General features: G+C 40.1%; 2 protein-coding genes across 2 annotated transcripts in view; one reads left to right on the forward strand and one right to left on the reverse strand.

The window, feature by feature from the left end:
- Positions 1–5,303: 5,303 nt before the first annotated feature.
- Positions 5,304–9,759, reverse strand: lg12h9orf85 (linkage group 12 C9orf85 homolog). Its single transcript, XM_085425205.1, has 4 exons — positions 9,577–9,759; positions 8,589–8,695; positions 7,104–7,217; positions 5,304–6,111 (listed from the first exon to the last, which is right to left on the reverse strand). The coding sequence occupies exons 1-4, from the start codon at positions 9,676–9,678 to the stop codon at positions 5,868–5,870; spliced, it is 567 nt and encodes a 188-aa protein (XP_085281331.1). The 5' UTR covers positions 9,679–9,759; the 3' UTR covers positions 5,304–5,867.
- A 402-nt stretch (positions 9,760–10,161) lies between these two features.
- abhd17b (abhydrolase domain containing 17B, depalmitoylase) overlaps positions 10,162–23,582 on the forward strand; it is a 14,756-nt gene continuing 1,335 nt past the window's right edge. The window contains exons 1-4 of the mRNA XM_085425207.1: positions 10,162–10,658; positions 11,753–12,229; positions 21,761–21,940; positions 22,542–23,582. The exon at positions 22,542–23,582 is cut by the window's right edge and continues 1,335 nt beyond it. Coding sequence (XP_085281333.1) covers positions 11,763–12,229; positions 21,761–21,940; positions 22,542–22,761 — 867 coding nt within the window. The 5' untranslated portion in view covers positions 10,162–10,658; positions 11,753–11,762 and the 3' untranslated portion in view covers positions 22,762–23,582. The remainder of the gene's footprint in view (positions 10,659–11,752; positions 12,230–21,760; positions 21,941–22,541) is intronic.

The following is a 23,582-nucleotide window of genomic DNA, read 5'->3' on the forward strand; positions in this document are numbered from 1 at the left end:
GTTTCTTTTGCGCAAATTTAGACGTAAGCATATATACAGGGAGTGCAGAATTATTAGGCAAATGAGTATTTTGTCCACATCATCCTCTTCATGCATGTTGTCTTACTCCAAGCTGTATAGGCTCGAAAGCCTACCACCAATTAAGCATATTAGGTGATGTGCATCTCTGTAATGAGAAGGGGTGTGGTCTAATGACATCAACACCCTATATCAGGTGTGCATAATTATTAGGCAACGTCCTTTCCTTTGGCAAAATGGGTCAAAAGAAGGACTTGACGGGCTCAGAAAAGTCAAAAATAGTGAGATATCTTGCAGAGGGATGCAGCAGTCTCAAAATTGCAAAGCTTCTGAAGCGTGATCATCGAACAATCAAGCGTTTCATTCAAAATAGTCAACAGGGTCGCAAGAAGCGTGTGGAAAAACCAAGGCGCCAAATAACTGCCCATGAACTGAGAAAAGTCAAGCGTGCAGCTGCCAAGATGCCACTTGCCACCAGTTTGGCCATATTTCAGAGCTGCAACATCACTGGAGTGCCCAAAAGCACAAGGTGTGCAATACTCAGAGACATGGCCAAGGTAAGAAAGGCTGAAAGACGACCACCACTGAACAAGACACACAAGCTGAAACGTCAAGACTGGGCCAAGAAATATCTCAAGACTAATTTTTCTAAGGTTTTATGGACTGATGAAATGAGAGTGAGTCTTGATGGGCCAGATGGATGGGCCCGTGGCTGGATTGGTAAAGGGCAGAGAGCTCCAGTCCGACTCAGACGCCAGCAAGTGGAGTACTGGTTTGGGCTGGTATCATCAAAGATGAGCTTGTGGGGCCTTTTCGGGTTGAGGATGGAGTCAAGCTCAACTCCCAGTCCTACTGCCAGTTTCTGGAAGACACCTTCTTCAAGCAGTGGTACAGGAAGAAGTCTGCATCCTTCAAGAAAAACATGATTTTCATGCAGGACAATGCTCCATTACACGCGTCCAAGTACTCCACAGCGTGGCTGGCAAGAAAGGGTATAAAAGAAGAAAAACTAATGACATGGCCTCCTTGTTCACCTGATCTGAACCCCATTGAGAACCTGTGGTCCATCATCAAATGTGAGATTTACAAGGAGGGAAAACAGTACACCTCTCTGAACAGTGTCTGGGAGGCTGTGGTTGCTGCTGCACGCAATATTGATGGTGAACAGATCAAAACACTGACAGAATCCATGGATGGCAGGCTTTTGAGTGTCCTTGCAAAGAAAGGTGGCTATATTGGTCGCTGATTTGTTTTTGTTTTGTTTTTGAATGTCAGAAATGTATATTTGTGAATGTGGAGATGTTATATTGGTTTCACTGGTAAAAATAAATAATTGAAATGGGTATATATTTGTTTTTTGCTAAGTTGCCTAATAATTATGCACAGTAATAGTCACCTGCACACACAGATATCCCCCTAAAATAGCTAAAACTAAAAACAAACTAAAAACTACTTCCAAAAACATTCAGCTTTGATATTAATGAGTTTTTTGGGTTCATTGAGAACATGGTTGTTGTTCAATAATAAAATTATTCCTCAAAAATACAACTTGCCTAATAATTCTGCACTCCCTGTATAAGCAATCAGAGGTGAAACAGTCTTTAAAATTAGTCTTTCATTTGAAAAAATACAGCCTATAATTTCCGACAAATACAAAAGTTGTATTAATTAGATACATTTGATGACCCCAGAAACAGAACTATCAATGGTAAATGGATTGATTCTTATATAGCGCTTTTCTACTCTCCTGGAGTACTCAAAGCGCTCTATACTGTACAACATGTCGCATTCACCCAATCACTTTCTTCTAAGCTTTTAGTGCTTCCCAACAATCAGCAACTTGGAGTTAGTATCTTGCCCAAGGATACTTGGCATGGAGACAGGAGGAGCCAAGGATCGAACCACTAACCTTCATCAGTAGAATGACCTGGTCTACCTGAGCTGCAGCCACCCCAATCAACCCACAGCTCTGGTCAGATGTTTACAGGCATTCATCATTACTGTTCCCTTTCCAGGGTGGAATGATCTACAACATACTTTTTTTTCCTTTTTTTTTTTTTTTTACCAAGAACTCCTGGCACAAACTTGAATTTATTATAGATTTTCAAAAGTACACATACAGGCTCAATTATACATACATCCCCACAAATATTTGGTCAAACGTCATTTAGTAAGTTGCATCTCACCTAGATGCTTTTTGGTAGCCATCAATAAATATCTGGCATAATTCTGGTTGAAGACTTGATCACTCCTCTTGACAGAGTACATTTAAATTGGTTGGTTTCCTGGCACAGACTCAGCTTTTAGGCATAGTCCATACTTTTTCAATAGAGTTGAGTTCGAGACTTTGGGAAGGCCATTCCAGAAGTTTAATGTTAGCCTGCTTTATCCATTTTCAAAACCAAGCTTGACGTGTGCTTGGGGTCACTGTCCTCCTTCTTCATTATTCAATTCACTTTGTGCAACATACGGTACAGCCGATACCAAAACGGCCCAGGAGCATGACACTACTACCACCATGCTTGACAGCTGGTACAGTATTTTTACGTTTGAAAGCCTCACCTTTACGGCTCCAAACATTTCTTTTGTCATTGTGGCCAGACAGTTAAATCTTTGTCTCATCTGGACAACATACCATGACTTTCATGCCTATGATGGGTGGATGCAAGCTTCTGACCACATCCGTAACGCAGAGGATTAAAAAGTGGATCTATGTGTTCTTTATTATGCACGAAAGTATCTGAACTATCCCTTCTTTTATATATAAACATACAAAAAATGTGGTTTAAATAATATAGGATATGACCCGTTACTCTTTTCCACTGTAGTTTGCCCATGTTTGACAAAGGCTGTAGAGGCTTTGCTCCCATTAAACATTTACTACTGTTTTCTCAATACCAAGGTAATAAGCAACTGGTCATTGAAAATTATAAAGCATTAATAAGGTAAATAAAAAGTAAAAGTAGGTAATATATTAGTAATAATATCAAAAATATTTTGCTAAACTATAGATTTCTATTTATAATTTGCAAGACAATTATAATAACATGTGTCAGGGTCCTGGGTCTGAGCGACCCAGGATCCCTGAACAGTTATGAATTATATTATTATTATTGTATGTTTATTTGGTGTTGCTGTCCTTCTCCCTGTTTGCGTGTGTGTGTGTATATGTATATGTGTTTCGGCGGGCGCCTTCTGGCCTGGTGGGTGTGGCCCTGCTGACGGTCTGGCCACACCCGAAGCCACACACCTGCTGCTGATCAGGCCTTGTCGGGGGAGCTACTTAGGAGAGTCTTGGAGCTCCCAACGACGCGGGATCATTCCATTAGACTCCACGAGAGGTGTGGAGTGCCAGACAGCAGCCATCATGGGGAGTGCTGAGACAGGGGAGCGGAGAGCACAAACACTGGGAGAAGACACGACACGGGAGTCTGGGGAAAGCACGGGGATTTATTGTTGTTTAGTTTCATACACTGTAAATAAACGCACTGTTTACACACAGAGCACCGCGCCTGGGTCCTCCTTCCCTACACCCCCACGGTCTGCTAGCCAGACGGTGACAACATGACATGTGAGGCAACAACAGATCGGTTAACAGTATAAAAATATTAGATGTTACACCTTCAAAAACACATATTCAATTTCTCTTCCTTTATTAATACAGCCACTTCTTTGTGGAGTTTATGTGTGGCAACCTTGAACTGGCATTGTTGGTTTGCACTGCATTAAACTTAAATGAAAATCAGCGGGTCTCATGATGATGCTGTTACCTCATCCAGTTATTAATGTATTTCTGGAAGCTCTTTAGTTGGAAAAAATTATGTGTCAGCATCAAATTAGGCTTTTTTTTTTTTTTTTAATTCTCAGTCATGAGTATATAAGCAGAACAAAGGCATGTGACACAAATTTTCCAGGGAACCCTTGGAGCCCAGTGATGTGGTCACCCACTCTTCTCCTTTATTACAATGACTCATTTTTTAATGAGGAATTAGTATTTGAAACATCACCACGTGCTTTTAAATGTATGAAGCCCACATGATAAATTACAACACATGTTAATTTTAGATGATGCCAGCACGCACAAAAAGACCTGCTTTCAAGTAACTCCAGGTTATTCAGTAACGGAAAGTCGGCTTAAAGATTTCACACTACAGAAACAAAATGAGTGTATGTGTAACAGTTCTCATCAAACAAACTTACGAGCCTTTTTGTTAATGCAACCACTCGTTAAGACAAATATCTACCCAGCCAATCACATTACACCAACTCAGTTAGGCATGTAGACGTGGTCAAGACAACTTGCTGACGTTCAAACCGAGCATTAGAAACGGAAAGAACGTCGATTTAAGCGACTCTGAACATGGCATGGTTGTTGGTCACAGATAGGCTGGTCTGAGTGTTCCAGAAACTACTGATCTGCTGGGATTTTCCTGCAAAACCAATCCGATAGGAATGCAACAAATAACAATTTATTACAACCTGAGGTATGCAGAAGGACATCTCTGAACGCATAACATGTTCAACCTTGAAACAGATGGTCTACAGCAATAGAAGTCCACACCCAGTGCCTGTAAAAACAGGACACTGAGGATATAAATTGCTTAGAGCCGCCAAAATTGAACAATAGAAGATTGGAAAAATGTTCCCTTGTTTGATGATTCATTTCTTCTGCAACATTCAGACAGTAGGGTGATACTTGGCACAGACAATATGAAAGCATGCAACCATTCTGCCTTAGATCAACATTTCTGGTCGTTGTTGGTGTAACAGAGGTATCTTTTTGGCATACTATGTTTTGGCAAATGACGAGTTCACTGCACTCAAATTGGCTTAACTTATCAGCAGATTTCAATCCCGTAGAGCAGCTCTGGGATGTGGTGAAACGGGAGATTCATCACATAGATTTGTAGCTGAAAAATCTGCAGCCATCAGGCCAGTATGGACCAAAATCTTTGGGGAATGTTTCCAGCGTAAGGGGTCCAACTCAGTGCTGACGAAATATACGTAATAAAGTGTCTCATGAGTGTATGTACAAAAAGCAGATGACACTGGTGAATGTTTGTATAGAATATGATAAATGTTTAAATGTGTAGTAGAGGTTCTAGCTTTCCTCACACCAAGAGCCTTTCATAATTTGTGAGTTTACTAATGTGAGTTGTAATCAAAATGTTCAAGATATCCTCCTTTCAAATTCAGCAACATCAAGATTTTCAGTGTTTCTAAAGTTAGTCTGAGGAAAAACTGCTGTATTACATTTATGTGATTGTACATTTTAGAAGAATCAGTGATATTCTGAAGATTTTAATATTTAAACACAAATAAAACAAAAGAAAATCAAATAAAAAACGGCAATAATTGGTGCTACTTAACTAAAAACATATACAGTGCGTCTTGGATACATTTCAGTTTATGATAGCCAAACCTATAAACATCAACAGCCAAAATATTAGGAACATCTCTCGGTGTACTAACTGCTCAGCAGCGGCATAAAGCTGAACACTGCAAACACATTACTAACCAGTGTGATTTATTGCAAAATGTTTGCAAAATGCATGAAAGGCTATAAAACATTATTTATGGCAGTTTAAACAATTTACAGAACTAAAGATTCTTTAGAAAGTACACTGACTCAGTTAAAAAGAAAAATTACGTTGCTCCCTCTGATGTCATCTGGCAGTTTTTGTGCATTTCACCACCTGACTTCCTTTTTCATGCTCTGCATTCAAGCAGGCAGCATCGGCTTATTGCCATATATTAATCTAAGAGAGCTTCTGCAACAAACCCGATACTGTATTTTGCCCCAAAAAATCCCATTTGTTACACAGGTTTGAAAAGAACTCTTATTGTGTTTAATCTTCAATATTGATTGGCGACAGGTCCGGCAGCACAGCAGATTTTCTCTGTGGCTTTTTTGCTGCAGAGTCCTCGTCTAAATCTTTATCTTCCTCCTCTTCACAGTCATCAAAGTCATCTTCATCATCATCATAATCATCATCACTGTCCAAACCATCCATGTCTGTCTTCCTTCGTCGACATCCCTTCTTTCTCTGTTCATCAACTTCTTGCTCGTTTTGCTCCAGATGTGAGTTCACTCTACACGGTGAAGAAAAAAGATATAAGAACTGTTGTTTAACTTTGCACCAACAATCCAAATCTTCCAGTATTGCGTTGTCACAAAGTCAGTAACTCAACAAGCTACAGGAAATTACCTTTCCTTAATTAACACTTAGTGGAAGCATTTAGATGCCAAAAGCAATGCTTAAAAATATGAGAAGCCCATGAAATGATGTTCAGGGTCAAGTATTGGCTACAATGTATCTTATTCTCCACAAGGTGGCAGACTTACAGTAGTTACAGTATTATGTGTATGTGCTTGTCAGTGATAAAAGATGAAAATACATTTGCTTAAATCACTTCGGTGTTATCCCGTCTCTTTAGGAATCTAACACATGTAGAAACTCCTGTAATTCATGTTCGTTTTAAAAACTTGTTGCCAGTGTGAAAGGAAAAAAAATAAACTGGTGTCATCAAATTTGATTTTCTCAGAACATTGAAAATTGAAAGCTCTTCTTTGGATGTCAGCTGCCTTTTCTCTGACAAGATGATCCCACACAGCTTGATTGATGATTTGAACCAAAAACTTTGGTTTCATCACTCCATCAGACCCGTTGCCACTGATTTTCAGTCCAGTTTTTGTGTAATGCGGCATACCTCAGCCTTTCCTTATTCCTTAAGAATGGCTTTTTGACAACCACCCTTCCACTGAGAGCATCTGTAATGACGCTTGAATGATTCATAGGTCAGTATTAAGTGGCTTAACAAAGAAAAAATCCTAAAAAAAAAATGCTCAGGTACAAGGACTGAACTGGAAATGAGTGGACAAAGCAGCCAATGTTCAAAGAAAAACTATGAAAGACTTTCTGAAAGCCTGAGGAACTATTGCTCAAGACCTTTTTTAAACAGGTTTTGAGCGGAGGACAAAGCTCTGGCACCTTGGAAGCAAAATATGAAGAAATGATGGGTGAGTTCGTACTTTGTACATTAATGTATATAAGGACAAAACACACGCAAACTTATCCTCTTACGGAATAACAATCTCCTCCTTCTTCCCACACTTGCAGCAGATCTCTTGCTGAAGAGAGCAGGGCTTACAAATGATGTGATACGCATCTTTTATTGTCTTTTGGGAGCACTTGACACTGCAAAAAAAACAATCAGTTATTAAGACCAATGTATTTAACTTGCCACTTAAAACAATATATCCATGTGTTGGGAAAATTCTTCTAAGCAGTGGAGATAAAATATTTAGTGGCTAATTTTCAAAGTCTGCCACTATGAAAAAATGAGATGGCTAAAATCATGCACGATATGAAATAAGCAAAGAATGTTTGTGGTGTAGTTTCATTTTTTGCACAGGTAAAAAAAAGAAGCTGATAAACTGAAATAGGGCTGCCACGATTAGTCGACTAGTCACGATTACGTCGACTATCAAAATCGTCGACGACTGATTTAATAGTCGACGTGTCGTTTGAAGCTTTGTAAGATCCTGAAAGACGCAGGAATAAGTAGCAGGATTTAAGAGTGTAATAACAGACTGAAACAGAAGATGGCAGCACTGCATGTACAAGGATGCCAACTGCCGTTAAACCCCGAAGAAGAAGAAGCTGTGTCCCAGAATTCATAGCGCGGCCCAGCTCAGTTTCCAACAATGGTGGCAGCTAGTTGGTTTTACTCTTATTATTCTTTCTGGGTCACAAAATAAATGTTTAACATATTTTCAGGCGAGAATGTAGCTGTGTAAACCTCAAATATCTGCTCAGTTTATCAAGACACCACATATTTTCAAAAGTGCTCCGACGTTTTCAGAGACGTCTGTTACCCACTAGCTCGATAGCTAGCCGGAGGCTAGGCTAGGCTAACTAGAGCCGTGAGAACACCGGACTCCCGGCAAATCGTTTTCAAACCCACCGCCGTCTTTCGCTACTCAGGTTAAATATATATATAAGTCACTTAGATAACTTCAAAATGTTATTGTTTGGCTTTTTTTAGTATTTTATTTGTTCCTGAGTAAATCGGTTTGGCTGAGATTAAAGTTTTTACACAGCTGAATAAACGTCAAGCAGACAGCTGATTATCAGAAGTGTGAGATGCTCAAGAATTTACTCCGGTGTCCTGTTATATTTTAGATAGCAAGGAGTTTATTAAACCACAACAATCTGCAGATTTCATTAAAATTTAATAAACTATCATCTTGTCTTTATTTTTAGTTAGCACAGACCTGAAACACTTAAAGCTGTAAGCTAATGATAGTTATATAAGAGCAGATGCTGCTGGTGCAATAAGCTGTATGTCCAATGGATGATGATCTGATTAGTCGACTAATCGCAAAAATAATCGGTGACTAGTCGACTATCAAAATAATCGTTTGTGGCAGCCCTAAACTGAAATAAACTCTTCAATTCACCGACTGCTTTGTTGTTACTTGATGTGCATTTTCATGAGCAGCTGTAAGAATTTGCCCCTAGCCCTGCGTACTGAAATCAAAGTCTGCAATACTTATGTATACTTACCATTTTCTAGGCTGTGTTAGCGGCTTGTATTTGTTGTACTTAACTTTCCACTCAAGAACACCTTTACAGCGTTGACAAAGCCCATCATGGATCTTTGAATTTGCCTTCTACAATTGAGATTAGAGAAGCAAAGACAATAGAGATGTTCAAATATTATGTGTGTTTAACAAAGCAAGAGCTATAAACAAGTTTTCACAGGAAATGATTTATCACTGGCAGAAATGACAGGAAGAAAAAAGTACAAACTCCCTACAGTCTCAGCCTTTCTCAAATAAATGAATATTGTGAATAAGTTTAACTTTCCTTAATTAACACTTATTGGAAGCATTAATTAAGCAATAAGACCACTCTGTCTCAAATCACCATTCTGTTTGAAGATTTACCTACAAATTTTGTTGTGCATAGTTAGCTTATATAATCGTTTCTGTACAAGTATAGCTACACACACACAACTTTATTATTATTTTTTTGCACTATGGTAAAATGACGTGACACACGAGTATCTCAAAAACTATTAAAGATAAAAGTCAGAAACTTTCACTAGCCTTTCTTACTTTCTTACCATGTATCAGAATGTATTGACTAGTTATAACATAGAAAAACTAAGAATAATAAAATAAAATAATAAATTCAAGACTCATTCAAGAACGCTAATAAAAACTTCACATTGAAGTCTTCAGACTATTCAGGTAATTTCTGAACATTTATTAGATATAATTGTGTTTCACAATAATGCAAAATTAAACACACAGAATACTTTTCGAAATTAAATTCATGGTAGGACACCTCAAGTTTTCAAATATCTTGAAAAGTATTTGATACACGAAGAAAAAAAATTCACAGCACACACACGTCCAAACTTTGGACCATAAAACCTTTAGAAAAATCTGAAATGGGCTAGCCGAAAATATTCTGAAGATTGATAAAATGGCCCAAATGCAAAATGCAATACAAGGCTAAATAACTTAGCTCAGCAAAGTTGACACACCTTCACTTGTGTAGTCGCTCCGTACTTGTCGTTTTTAAACGCAGTTGTGTTTTGATGCTTCTGGCCCCGCGATCGAGATGTATTACCTCTCTGAGAACTCATGTTATTAAACCTTTTTAGCCACACACGTTACACAGATACACAAACTAAGCACCATGCCGCCGAGCAAGAGCACTAACCCGGAAGAAGTAAGAACGCGTCATGAAACGTCATTGAGAACTACGTAAAAAAAGGAAAGAAAAATGTGTTATTTTAATAAACAGTATATTTCATGTATGTATTTATTTTTTTTAAAGTCAGAATTTCTTTTTACATTTACAAACACACTTAATAAATTATAGCTTGTCAATGACATCACCGACTAGAACTAGTAACACCTTTGTGGACGCTGATTGGACGATGCCTTCCAATAGTAATTTCTGATTGGTTGTCAATCCTAAAAAACTTAAATCCTCAGACTGCGGCGTCTAGAAGGACCGCCCATAAACATCAAAGTCATTGGGGGAGTCGTTTTGTCGACCTCTTTTCCCATTGGTCCACAGAGCTGTCAATGAACGCCTCTTTTTCCTCAAGCCAAGATAACAAGCAGGGCTGGGCGATATTCACAACGAAAGCAGTGATGTTTCGGTGGCAGGTGATACTGCTGTGAATTGTTTGGTAAGCTGCACGGACACGTCTGCTAGATTTGAGTGAATTTTAAACTGTTATCTTTCCTATCAGCTTCACTGCTGTGCTTTAGAAACTTGAACGTTTCGAATGAGTCGATGTCGTTATCGTCCAGGACCGTATGTTGAGAAAACCGAAAGGAGGGAAAATAAAGGAAACGACAGTTCAGAAGACTGTGTGGTCCGGAGAACGAAGCTGCCAGCTAATACTAATTAAAGAAGGATAATACACACTCAAACTGACATCGCTAACCGAGGATAATCTGGCCAAGGATAACCTCGACAAGCTCTAGGTGTCGAGAAGATAAGTTAGTTGGCTTGGTGCGAAGATATCTCAAGACTGCGGTGACGTCTACCTAGTACTATCACCTTTAAACACAGAAAGAAAACCAAAACAAACCCCCAGCCGCCGTCCAGGTAAGCTTTCTTTGGAATATATGTACACTTGGTACACCATACTTTGCAGCTAATTGTAGCTGCTAGAAACGAAACCCTCACAAATAGCCTGGTGTAACTGTAATCTCTGTGAACACATTGCTACATCCACCACCATTTTACAGTAAATCGCCGCGGGGCTCCGTTTAGCCTCTGCTTGGAATGGACTTTGTGGTAAGAATGTAGGAAGCAAATAGGCTCCATTGTCGTCCCCATCCTCAGTCATCCCTGACACAGCCGTTTATTTACCCACGTATCATACAGACAGTTCAGCTGAGTTAAAAATCAGCAGCGTGTGAGTAAGATTAATCAAGTAATTTCCAGCAGCTGTTTAGCGTCGTTTCTTTAGACTGATCTAAGCAAATCAGTTGCAAGATTTATGAATATATCAGACAGAAATGTCCATCTATGAAGCTGCTAAGTGCTGTGGCTGGTCAGAGGAGCTATCGCCAAAGGAAAGAGGAAAGGTAATCCATATAACACATTGTCATAATCTGATATTAGTGAGCATTTTTTTCCCCCTGCTTGGTTAAAGAGTCACATTACAAAGCAGCATGACTGGCTAAGATAACTTGGAGATTTGCCTCCAGCTGCCATATGTTTTACCAAAAAGGAGCTGTGCTGACATCACTGCTGCAGTTTCATAGTAGCTAGAATATCTTAAGAGGTAACCTAAGGTAGGGGTCCAGGTGCAGGGAGAGACAAAAAAGCCTTTCAAGTTAATTCTCTGAGTGACTGTGGAGAGAGAAATCACTCGGCTAGGGTCATCTCCCTTTAAAATCCTGTCTCGAGAGAGCTCTGCATTTTAGAGAGAGAGAGAGAGAGAGATTGTTTAGTGTAATAATAAAAAATAAAATTTTAAAAATGACAGCAGCCTGGCTCAAGCCCCTCGTCCAAGAAATCCCCTGCTTTGCTTAACAGATATAGTTGTATATGTAGAAAAACCTAATTTCGAAACTCTGGCAGAGATTTGCTTTTGTAGCATCTTTCTTGTGGGATGCATTGGCATATCGGTGTGTTTTCTTCCTCACTATGGGATATTTCTATTTTAATCCTTTTGGTTCTCTCTGTTGCAGCACTTTGAGGATGAACCACTTATCGCTCAGTGAGCTATGTTGCCTGTTCTGCTGTCCACCGTGCCCCAGCAAGATCGCCTCAAAGCTGGCCTTTCTACCCCCTGAGCCGACCTACAGCCTCATGTGTGATGACAGTGGCAGCCGATGGACGCTGCACCTCTCCGAGCGTGCTGACTGGCAGTACTCGGCCCGTGAGAAGGAGGCCATCGAGTGTTTCATGACACGCACCTCAAGAGGGAGCCGCATTGCCTGCATGTTTGTCCGCTGCTCACCCAGCGCCCGGTATACTCTGTTGTTCTCCCACGGTAATGCAGTGGACTTGGGCCAGATGAGCAGCTTCTACATTGGCCTCGGTTCACGGATCAACTGCAACGTTTTTTCCTACGACTACTCTGGTTATGGGGCCAGCTCTGGGAAGCCTTCGGAGAAGAACCTGTACGCTGATGTAGATGCTGCCTGGCAGGCGCTCCGATCACGGTAATGAAGCGTTATAATGGATGGATAAGTAATATAAAATGACGTGATATTAAAACAACTGAGCAGTATGCAGAATCCTGTAAGACTTATTTGTGAATGCACAAGACTCCTGCAGTCACTCAAAACCTGTTTATTAGGATGTGATAGCATGGAGAAATGAACCTAAATGGCCGTTTAGATGACTCATGACAAACAAGGAGTTAAACCCGATGAACTTTAGGGAAAAGTAAAGTTCCCACAGTACTTGAAATGATTGGATTTTTATTTTTTTTTTTTAAATTAGAGTATCTGAAGGGGAAAGTGAAGTGACATAACACAAAAAACTGTAAGGAATATGGTTATAAAAAAAAAAAAAAAATCCCCTACAGTGTGTGTGGTGGTAATATTTAAAGCCTTATTAGTCATATTAATAGCAGGTCCCTGTTTTATGTCTTGGTTGGCAGCTTTGTATTGCTAACAGGAATATTATGAATAACAACAGTGTCAACCTGTGTTTCTGGCATGCTGTAGAAATATGGGGGCATTTTAGAAAGTGTTAAATGATGAGGATTAGTGAAGGAAATGATGATTTAGATGGAAAAGGGCAAAAATGAGAAGATGTGAACTTCTGAAGGTGCTGGGGGCGGAGGGATGACTACTTAACAGAACTTCACAAAATCATGAGGGAAGATGATGAGGAATGGCTTAGTGGGGATGACATGATGTTCTTGTAGGCGAAGAAACGTGGGTTCTGTGATTACGCTGCGCCCCCTCCTCCAATAATATGTAGGTGTGAGCGGTTGCTCTGCTACATGTTTGTACAGGTGACTAATTATTGGCTGATTGGAAACTGGTATTTATGTTTTCCCAGTTGATGATAACCTACTTGTTCAGGACTTTCTGTTATCTTATTGTGGTTTCAAAGTGCACACAACCCAGCAGGAATTCAGTTTGCAGTTGAAGTCTTGTTCTATTACACTTCGATAGTTATTTTTAAAGAATCAAACTTCTTAGTAATTGGTTTATGAAAGACTCTGTATAAAGAACTCGTTCTCTGCATCACTTGTATCTGGTCCTCATGCTCATGAATAGTTTGTTACTGCAGGTGTGAACTCTTGTTCAGCTTCAGTTCCTTCCCCCAGATAAGGTCGTCTTACATGTAAGCAGTGCTTATCAGTTTGTCTAACGCTGTGGCCTTCACTTCCTTCCATTTGTGTTTAAGGACGTCTGCTTATTGTCTCCAACCATCTCGTCATCTCCTTCTTTTGTCCTTTGTGTCACCACATTGTGCTTAAAGTCTGTAGGTTTGCCAGTAGAGTGCCTGTACTGAAAACCCACAAACAAAACATAAGTAGAACTGAAACGTAAACAGAATTCATCAGTCGCTTTTCAGATTATTGAATCAAAGCCCAAAATACTTGTTAGTTCCCGCTCCTAAGATATTTTGGGGGAAGTGGATGAAGGTAGATCTTTGATCTGGGGAATCTGTGGTAGACCTATTTCACTGTGTTCCTGATATTTTACACAACAGCTAGCTGGAACGTATTTAGGGGGGGATGAATTAAAAATGAAAATAATTTTTAGTTGAAGCTCTACCTATACATGCAGGGTAGAAGCAAGAAAGCAAACATCAACCTGCTGCGATGAAACAGGATGTGGAGGGTGTGTGTGTGTGTGTGTGTGTGAGTACTATGTCCATTATATCTGTGAGTTCTTGTTTTGGGAGAAGGGAAAGATAAAATTTCATCCAGTAAGACTGCTTGTCTGTATGTTTCCTGCTGGAAGACAAATTACTAAGAGAGCAGATGGGGAGACTTCAGAAGTGTTAAAAATGCTGGAAGAGAGGAGACAAAATGATCGAGATCAGCCTTTGGGGGGGAAAAAAAAAAAGCTGTTCTTTAAGTGTGGAGTGTTCCTCCTGTGTTATTGCTAGTGTGGGAGTATGTTCTTTCTGTACTAAATGAAGGTTTTGGCACTGCAGAGCTTTAAAGTGCTGATAACACTGCTAAGAGCCACTGACAACAAATCTTACAGTTTATTAGCTGCTGACTTTTGATGTGAACCTCCCCAAGCACTTTCACAGAATCTAATGAATGGGCTTCTGTAAATAAGGACCTCTTATATAAGGAAGCTACAGAGTTTAACTAGAAAATTGACGGTAAGGCTTTTGCATTTAAGAAGCAAGCCACTGCTGTAAAGATGAAAAAGAACCTGCTTTTCTGGTGGTTAAAAGTCACGTGTCTGTAGGTATAGGCTTGATTGTTTTCTTTTCTCATCACCCGTTCGAAACCACACTCCTGGAATGACCTGATTGCTTGTCCCCGCTTTTTTTTTTTTTCTCCCTTTTCTTCTTTTAAACATCACTAACGACTTCTCCAAGTCAAAATAACAATCTAGTTTACACTGGTAAAACTGCTTGGACTGTAGCTATAATATGCAAAGGCAACATGTTGTCATTAGCTGATTGACTTAAAAGCTAACACTACTCACTCGGCTCCATATTTAACACCTTCAGGCCACTTTAACTTTTTTACACTGCTTGCTACCATCAGGTACGATCACTGAAGCAGGGCATCAAATACAGGTTCTCATGGTTTTGTAGGTTTATTTGGAAGAAATGTCTTTGAGATAAGATGAGCCTTTTAGGAACAAGAATTTGTTTTTTCTTTTCCTGAAGGCCTAACCTTGGGGCTTGACTGCATATCTCGTGCTTTGTAGTCACATGGTTAGCAGTCCCACAGCAGAATTAAACTACGTGACCCATGGGTCTTGCAACAAAGACGAGTTGAACAAGGTTAGATGACTTGTTTTTTTTGTTTTGTTTTGGTTTTTCAGTCCTGTGCTTCATATCAGTGTTTTATTACAGATGCACACATTTGTAATCTGTCTGTCCTAGTAATGGGCAGGTGCTGAGTGTCTGAGAAAGCTTTCTGTACCCGAATGGTCAGCATTTAAGAAAAGGTCATGAGACATCAAGGTATTTTAGAGCTTTAGAATTTAGCTTTTCAATGTGATTCTTAGAAAATCCACTCTCTGCGTACAAGGCAAAACAGATGCAGGACATTAAGTTGTGTTGTTTTTTTTTTTTGTTTTTTTTTTTCTCTTCAGTCTAAAGGCCAGTGTAGACACTAGTTGTATTTGTGTCTGTGTGTGTATAGCTACTTTCAGCTGCTTCCTTGTCACATGGGTTCACTGGAGCAGGTAGCATTTAATCTGTATCTTGATAATAACATCAGATGTACCTAGTGTCAAAGTGCATTACCTCAATATCTGATCTCAGTTCTCATTAGTTGGGCAAAGTTGGCTGACTTGTCGACATGGTGTGTCCCACGTCACATGAAGCAACGCTTCTGATTAAGCTTTCATTCTTTCCATTGTTACTCTAACATCACTGCACCTACATGTAGGTCTCTCAAGTTTTCTTGGTTAGCAGGAAGAGTTGGAGTTGGATGACGTTTCACCTTGTGGTAGTAGGAATGTGGTCATACCAGGGTTTTTCCTTGCTTTGCACATGCCTTTGGGGGGTGACCATACGCTAAAGCACACATCTCCTGCGTACATTAAAAGCAACCTAACATTATTTCACAGAAATCAATGTTTTTTATTTTAAGAGGGTTGTTTTTTTTTTTTTGGTTTGTTTTTTTTTTTTTTTGGTTGTGTGTGTGTGTGTGTGTGTGTGTGTGTGTGTGTGTGTGTGTGTGTGTGTGTGTTGTGGTTTTTTTTTTTTTTTTTTTTTTTTTTTTAAAAACAAATGTCTTATTTTTGCTTGAGTAAATGAAACCCGGATGTAAAACAAAACAAACCCCCCCCCCCCCCCCCCTCAAACAAACATTGTGATGAAATGCTAATGATTTGATTTTATTAATTTTTTTTTTTTTCCCCAGCTGGTTACAACCCCACTCCTGACTGAAATCAGATTTGGAGCAAACCTGACCACTTACTGTGCTGTCTAGCTGATTGCATCACATTCTGTGTTTACAAATCAGTCTTAAAATTTACAACATTACACACACAAGGCTTTTTTTTTTTTTTTTTTTTTCTTTTTTTGCTAAAGCAAATGATGTGCGTCCATTTGAAATTTGTGGTTCCCTGGATCTCTTGGTTTATAGCCTTGACTGTGTCATTCTCTCCTTAGCTCTGCTCATTTTCCTGTTACGTTTTATATACACATTATGTAAATATTCCCACTATCAGAAATCTAACATCAACACTCTTCCTTTGTTCTGGATGGTAGTATTTGGCTAATGTCAACAAAACCCTTTTGCTAGCTTGTACCATATCAGTTCAGGACTCAGTTCTGCTTTTAGGCCAGTGCTGCAGTACATCAGATTCAATTCTAAGTAACTCGACTTCATATTAATGCTGCGTTGGGCTTTTTTTTTTTTTTTTTTTTACAGAAAGATAAAATGACTGACTTTTATGATTTTATTTTTTAATCAACACTTAGGATTACTTGCTTGGTTATCACTGAATTATATTTTGGTAGTTTAACACTCCCTACAGACTTAATTTTGTTAAGTCTGTAGGGAGTCTTTTACAGTTTTATCAATATTTTAGTCTTTGCATGCAGAATCTTTAGATTGGTTTAAATAAGGTTTCTAGTATATTGGTCTTTCTCTCAGCTGTCTCTGCCTGATCTTGAGGGCTGTGCCAGATTTATAATTGACTGAGTATGTGATGGAGAGTACAATTCAGCCTTTTGACCTCGCTGAACATGAATCGACTAGATGGCATTATCACATCAAAAGGCCTCTCTGCATGGCTTCACATTAGTCGGTTGCCTACATACCTCGTGCTTGTATCTCATGTTAGATCAGGCTTCCAGCTTTTAAGAAGAAATGAGCTCTCAACTCTAGCGGTCTGCGTTTCTTTTCTGACTGAATTTTGAACACTGTAACCTGACACTTTCTCCTTTTCTTGTTTTTCTGCATCCTTCAATGTTTTTTCACTGTATGATTCAGCAATGTGCAAATTCACCTCCTCTTGAGTATTCACTTACTCGTGTGGGTTTCACTTTACTGTGTTACTCTGTACTGACAGAGGCCAGCCACCTGTCATTTTGCTGACTGTGTAAGCACAACTACACAGCCTTTGCCACCAAAACACTCCCATGCCTCACTGGATACGGCACGCCTTTCACCTGAGCTGGGAGTGGGTGAGATAATGTGAGTCAGCAGGGTTCTACACGTACATCCTCCAGTATCACACTAGGAGTGTGCTTAATGGATGAATGAAAAAGATTATTTTAGAAGCGATGAAACTATATGTTGTGAAATCAAGTGCCGGAAGAGGGCGAGTAGTTGATGAAGGCCTCTGGTCCAATTCCTTGCTGTATTTGTGTGTTTAAACATGAAGTGGCACTGTATTGTTTTCTTTTGCCTTGGAGGTGAAGGCATGCCAGCAGTCAATCCTACTAGACTAATATTGAGTGGTAGCCTAGCAACCAATGCCTGAGCTTTCAGACTAAGGTGTTTCCACACTGTGGCCAATAAAAACAAACAGGAAACTCACTTCCTCATCAATAATCTTATTGATCCAGGTCGCAAGCACTATCCATCTTCTTGGAAATGAATGGAGGGGAGAAATTCCCAAACATCAGCATGCATCAAGACACGAGGAAGGCAGCTCGATGCTCTTTGTTTGCTTTTCTTACCTTTAAATACCACTAGTTGCCTGGAGACAAGCCGGCTTTATCTATGAAGTAATCTGGGTGGAGTTTGATTTCTCACCTGACTGTTCTCTTCAGCACAGAAACAAACTCTTCTTAATGTCCTCACATACTAATAGATTTACCGTAATTGTCGGGCTATAAGCCGCTACTTTTTGCACCAGCTTTGAACCCTGCGGCTTTTAGTCAGGTGCGGCTTTTCTATGGATTGTCCATGATTGTTGTCATATCGTAAGAGGATTTGTTTTGTTTGTTCTGCTGTTGTACGGCACTACGTTGCCTGGCGGAAGGATCGGGGTTCAAGAGTGGTATGTTGGTCACGTGTCCGTCCGCCAGGCAACGTAGTGCCGTACGAAGTAGCGCGAAAAACAAACTTCAAAGTAGCGCTACGCGTTCAGCGGGAGGCGTGGATGATGAGCGGCGATAAACTTGCGAAAAGCAAGTTATGCCCAACTCCACCGGTGGATTCTGACAGCGTGGAAAAGTGTGAAAACATCCACGATCACCAACGGATTTCTAAGGGCTGGACTGCTGCATGATGGAGAGGAGGACACCGCCACGGCCCTTCTGAGGGTGTTCGACTCTGACAACGAGGATTTCTTTGGTTTTGAAAGTGACAACGAAGGAGAGAAGCGGAGAGTGGATGACGAAGCCATCCTGAGCCTGTTTGTATCCGACACTGGAGAAGAGGACTTTGGTGGTTTTAGTGGGCAGGAAGAAGAGAAAGATGGTGAATGACTGACTTTTCTTCTTGTTAAAGCTGTGTCACTGCACCTGAGCCTAAAAGGTAGTCTGAATCTATTGTTCTGGTGTGCTGTAGGTTACTGTTATGTACTACATGTGCAAATATGTACCCATAACTTGTTTTTCAAAATATTAATAAAAGGGGTGTGTCTCCAAACAGCCATCTCTTTCCTGACAATTCCCTTTGTGCATATTCTCTTACATATGATGAGTCAACATTGAAACACCTGCGGCCTTTAGTCAGGTGCGGCTAATGTATGTACAAAACAGGATTTTCCCCTGATTTTAGCTTGTGCGGCTAATATTCAGGTGCGCTTTGTAGTCCGGGAAATACGGTAATTCACTTTCACTGACTTCAGTCCACATCACCCCTATGTACTTGTACACAAAGTGTAATAATGGATCATTGAGCATTTCAGTGAAGAATTCCCCTGCTGTAGTGCAGATGGTACTCTAATCTGTGGTTTGTTTTTTGTTTTTTTTTTTTATAAATTGCTGTACATATGCGCAGGACTTCCTGAGCATATGTTTGTGATGGTGACGGCTGTGGAAGGAGGATATTTTTGGTCTTCAATGCGCAAGAGGTGGGTGGTCAAGAGGGAGTGAGACACACAATGGGGGAATGAGGGAGGACGTGATGCATAATAGAATGGATTTGTGTCAAGGGACTAAATTGAAGGTTTGAGGGATTGGTGCAACTCGGAACCATGGAGCAAGCCGAAAGGCAGTGGAGTGTGGTGTTGGCTGGGACTTAAGCAACTAAATAAAAAGACTAGGAAACAGTCAATGTGTAGTTATCATCTTAAAGGTTCCTTATCCCGGCCAGTGTTTAACATTGTTGCTCCACAGCAAGACGTTCCTGCTTCCTGGTTTGAGGGCTTTTTGTGCAGAGTTTGCATGTGCTAACCCTGTTTGCATGGGCCCTCCCGAGGTACACTGGCTTTCTTCCAAAGTCCAAAGAGGTATATGCTGGGATAACTGGTAATTATAAATGTTACCATTTGAGTAATTGTGAGCATGAATACTATCTCTGTCTGTGTTGGCTCTGCGGTAGGTTCTTCCAGGGTGTTCCCTGCTCTTTGGCCCATTGATAGCTGTTATAGGATCATTGGGTTCATAAGCCTGTATGCCGGTATTAGGATACATAGCAAGGGTAGCTTTCACATCTGTGAGTGCACCATTAATGCTGAACAGTGTACACAGATTTGTATATACATTTTGCTCTTTAAACCAAAGCAACTGTTCTCCTCAGTTCCCAGATGCCTATAGAGAGGAGGTGATACTACTACTACTACTACTACATTTTATATGTGGAAATGATTCTTGTTTGCTGTCTGATTTATTTTTGTTGTCGGAGTTCTAGTGACTAATAATTTTTGAGTGTAAGCAGGTACACAGTTGGTGTCAAGAGTAAAAGACAAATTGCATTTGCTGTAATTCAGTCTTGAAACCATGGCCATCCCATTTACAGACAGTGACTGAAGGATGGAACAAGAAGTCATGGCCCAGTTATTTGCTGGCTACATCAGAAGCCCAAATTAAATGGCCATTGCCCTTGGAGGTTTCTCAGCAGTCCAGCTGAATGATGGGTTTTCAGATTTTTCTAATTTTATTTATTTAATTTTTACCTTCCTTACAGTTTCTTCCTTTTTTTTTTGTTTATTTATTTATTTTATTTGAAGCTAAAGTAACATGCCATAAATAACAGAAGTTGTTGCCAAAAATTCTCATAATCAGGCAATTAGGTTAATATTTAGCATTATATTAGCTTTTAGCTTCTGAGAAATGGCCTTTCTTCAGTAGGGCTACGGGAAGGGGGACGGCAGTTTGATTATAGTGAGTGTTGTTTATTTTTTATTTTTAAGTTTAATAATCCATTTGTCAAATTTGGCAATTTTCAAACTATGGTTCAGTTTCAGGCAAAGGCGCTGCCACATCAGAAAGGGCGCTGTCATTCTTCTACAGTTTTGTACAAAGACTTGACATTTTGTTCTTGTCCTTACAATTCGTCTGTTACCTAAGCAGCTATATTGTGTTGTATAACCAAGATAGGCTTTCATTCCTCGAATTGTGTACATTGCAGTCAGCTGAAAGTCAAGTTGCTTTTAATACTGTAGCATCAGCCTTTGCTAATGCTTTTCCCATGCAGTGCCAACCTTTTCACCCCTATTTATACTGTGTAAAGACCAGCTGATACCAATAAACAGTTCCTATATTGCTGCTCGTGACTGTGTCCAAGCTAGACTTTGCTGCGCCTGTGTGTACATTTCCATATTTAATACATCACCCTGCACTTAAAGTCTGTTACCTTTAATAGCAGCAACACTACATTATTGCAGGTTGTTCTCTTGCAAAGGGTGTAAGTATGTTAATCCATCACAGCGTTTTAAAGCGCTGCTAGACTTTGGTGTTCGTGTAGTCATCAGTGTATTATAGGAGTGCTGCAGAGCTAAGGCTCTAATGTTAGTGTTCATTTGAAGTCCCTAATTTTAATACTAGAGTAGAGCTTTATTTGTCATGTTGTGACTTTACCGTGCAAAATCCAGCAGTGCAGCGGCAGAGACAACAGCAATGCAGTGTTTTCAGACTAGTTTTCAGGTCGTCAGCAAGAGTGGGTCACGTTCTCTGTAATCAGCTGTGGAATGCCGCTCCCCCCCACCTATATTTATTTCTCCCTCACCCCAAATACAGTATCTGTCCCTTTTGCTCTATTTCAGCTTCTTTTGCTCTCACCCCCCCCCCCCCCCCCCCTTCTGAATCACGAGACATTAGGGGTGGTCCTCTTTTTAAGCTGCCCTGAAAAGCAGCACAAAGACAGACTTACTCAGCTATAGCTTGATCACATCTTGGTGTGCTTGTTTTAGGAGTCACTGTAATCACAGAGTCCCTGACATGATGGTTTTACTGATAAGTGTATGAGTAAGCCTCATTTTCTGATAAATAAATGTGGATCCCAAAATAAAGCATTTGCTCTTTTTGTTTTGCCAGCTAAGCTGCTTTGTGTAATTAACTGAAGGCCCAACTGGATGCTTGCCAGTGTCTGGATGAGCACACAAAATGTATCTAGCTACTAGTAGTGTAAATATCCTATTCACGATAAGCAGAGGGTGATGTTCCTGTACTGTTTGTCCTCCTTGTAGGTATGGTATCCGTCCAGAGAATGTGATCGTGTATGGTCAGAGCATTGGCACCGTGCCCTCTGTAGACCTGGCTTCTCGCTATGAGACTGCTGCAGTCATCCTCCACTCCCCGCTCACCTCTGGCATGAGAGTGGCTTTCCCTGACACCAAGAAGACATACTGCTTTGATGCCTTCCCAAAGTGAGTGGACCGTACGGACAGATGGCATATGTGGTAGTCAGGCTAAATCTGCCACACAGTATACACTTAAAGGGCTGCGGCCTCACGTGCATTTAATAACGCAGCACTGTATGAATAAATGTGCCAAGGAAAGCACACAGCTTAGTTGAAAACTGGATTTATTTATAAGACAGCAATTCAGGAAGTAAGTTTTGTTTTTTCTCTTTATGGGCCCCCCCCTTTCTTCCTCCCACCTCTCTTCCTAGTTAAGCACCCAGGAGAGTCCTTAAAAAAGCAGATATTCAATAGCTCCCCCTGGTGTAAAATCAGGAAACTAGCTGTGCTCCTTTTTTTTTTTTTTTTTTTTTTTTTTTTTTTTTTTTTTTTTTTTTTTTTTTTTTTTTCCCCAGTTAATTATTGTTTTAATTCATTCATTTAGAGAATACTTTTAGTAGCAAGAACATTAACTAAGCCTCCGTTTCCCTTTCTTTCTTGTGTGGGGTTTTTTTTTTTTTTTTTTTTTTTTTTTTTTTTTTTTTTACTTCCCTATTTCTGACATGTTTCCTCTCTTTTTTTTCTTTCTTGTTTCTTCTCTCCCTCCCCCCCCTCTCTCTCTCCAAAGCATCGACAAGATTTCCAAGGTAACATCACCAGTACTCGTGATCCACGGTACAGAAGACGAGGTCATTGATTTCTCCCACGGGCTGGCACTATATGAACGCTGTCAGCGCCCAGTGGAGCCGCTCTGGGTAGAAGGGGCCGGCCACAACGATGTGGAGCTCTATGGACAGTACCTGGAGAGACTGAAGCAGTTTGTTGCACATGAGCTAGTCAACTTGTAAAGGAGCTGGGGGAAAATGGCGGAGAGGGAAGAAGAGAACACCGCCCCAGATTTAAGGAGAAGCCGAATGATGAATGAGGGGTACAACATTTTATTCTAATTCAACTAGAAGTTGTGTGTTGTACCAACATTTTGATGGTTGACTGCCCATAAATCGGGCTTGCCCACACCGTCTGCTCCACACGCTGCAGCTGTGAAGTACTCTTTTTTTTTTTTTTTTTTTCTCCTTTTTTCTTTTTTAAATTTTCTTTCTATCATGTTGAAAATTGCACATTGTGAAATTCTGTGTGTGAATAAAAGGAGAAGCAGACGTGTGCATAGGCAACATACCATGTGTACTTGCCATGTATGACTGTGTATGTGCCACATTTTTGCTGCCTTTTGTGAAGGACATGGTCCACAGAAACTTTTGACAAGCTGTGCTGGACCAGACTCACTCAAATTCAACTGAACTCAGTCTGACTCTACAGACAGATTTGGTCTAACGCACTGCAGTCACCATGAATTCTTCTTTTTTTCTTTTCTTTTTTTTGAGTACTGTTTCTTATATATTTCTTAACATTCTACTTAATATTGCACGTATCAACTGTCACTGAAGAACTGTACAAGACAAACTGACATATTACCCTTCCGTGTCGGTGTTGCCAAATGTGTAGTATGATACATTGCAGAGATTTAGGAATACAAGGAAGTGTACTTTTACAAATCATGTCTAGAACCATCTCCAAAGCTTCGTTAGTTGTGTGAATCCTCCACTTCTGTTTAGTTTTAAAGTGGTACAGTCTACACAGATACAGCACAAGACAAGGCACTGTCAGCAGC

The sequence above is a fragment of the Rhamphochromis longiceps genome, linkage group LG12 (assembly GCF_057381845.1).
Source record: "Rhamphochromis longiceps isolate RC_006_pf linkage group LG12, R_longiceps_female_GT1.1, whole genome shotgun sequence".
Classification (NCBI taxonomy): Eukaryota; Metazoa; Chordata; class Actinopteri; order Cichliformes; family Cichlidae; genus Rhamphochromis; species Rhamphochromis longiceps.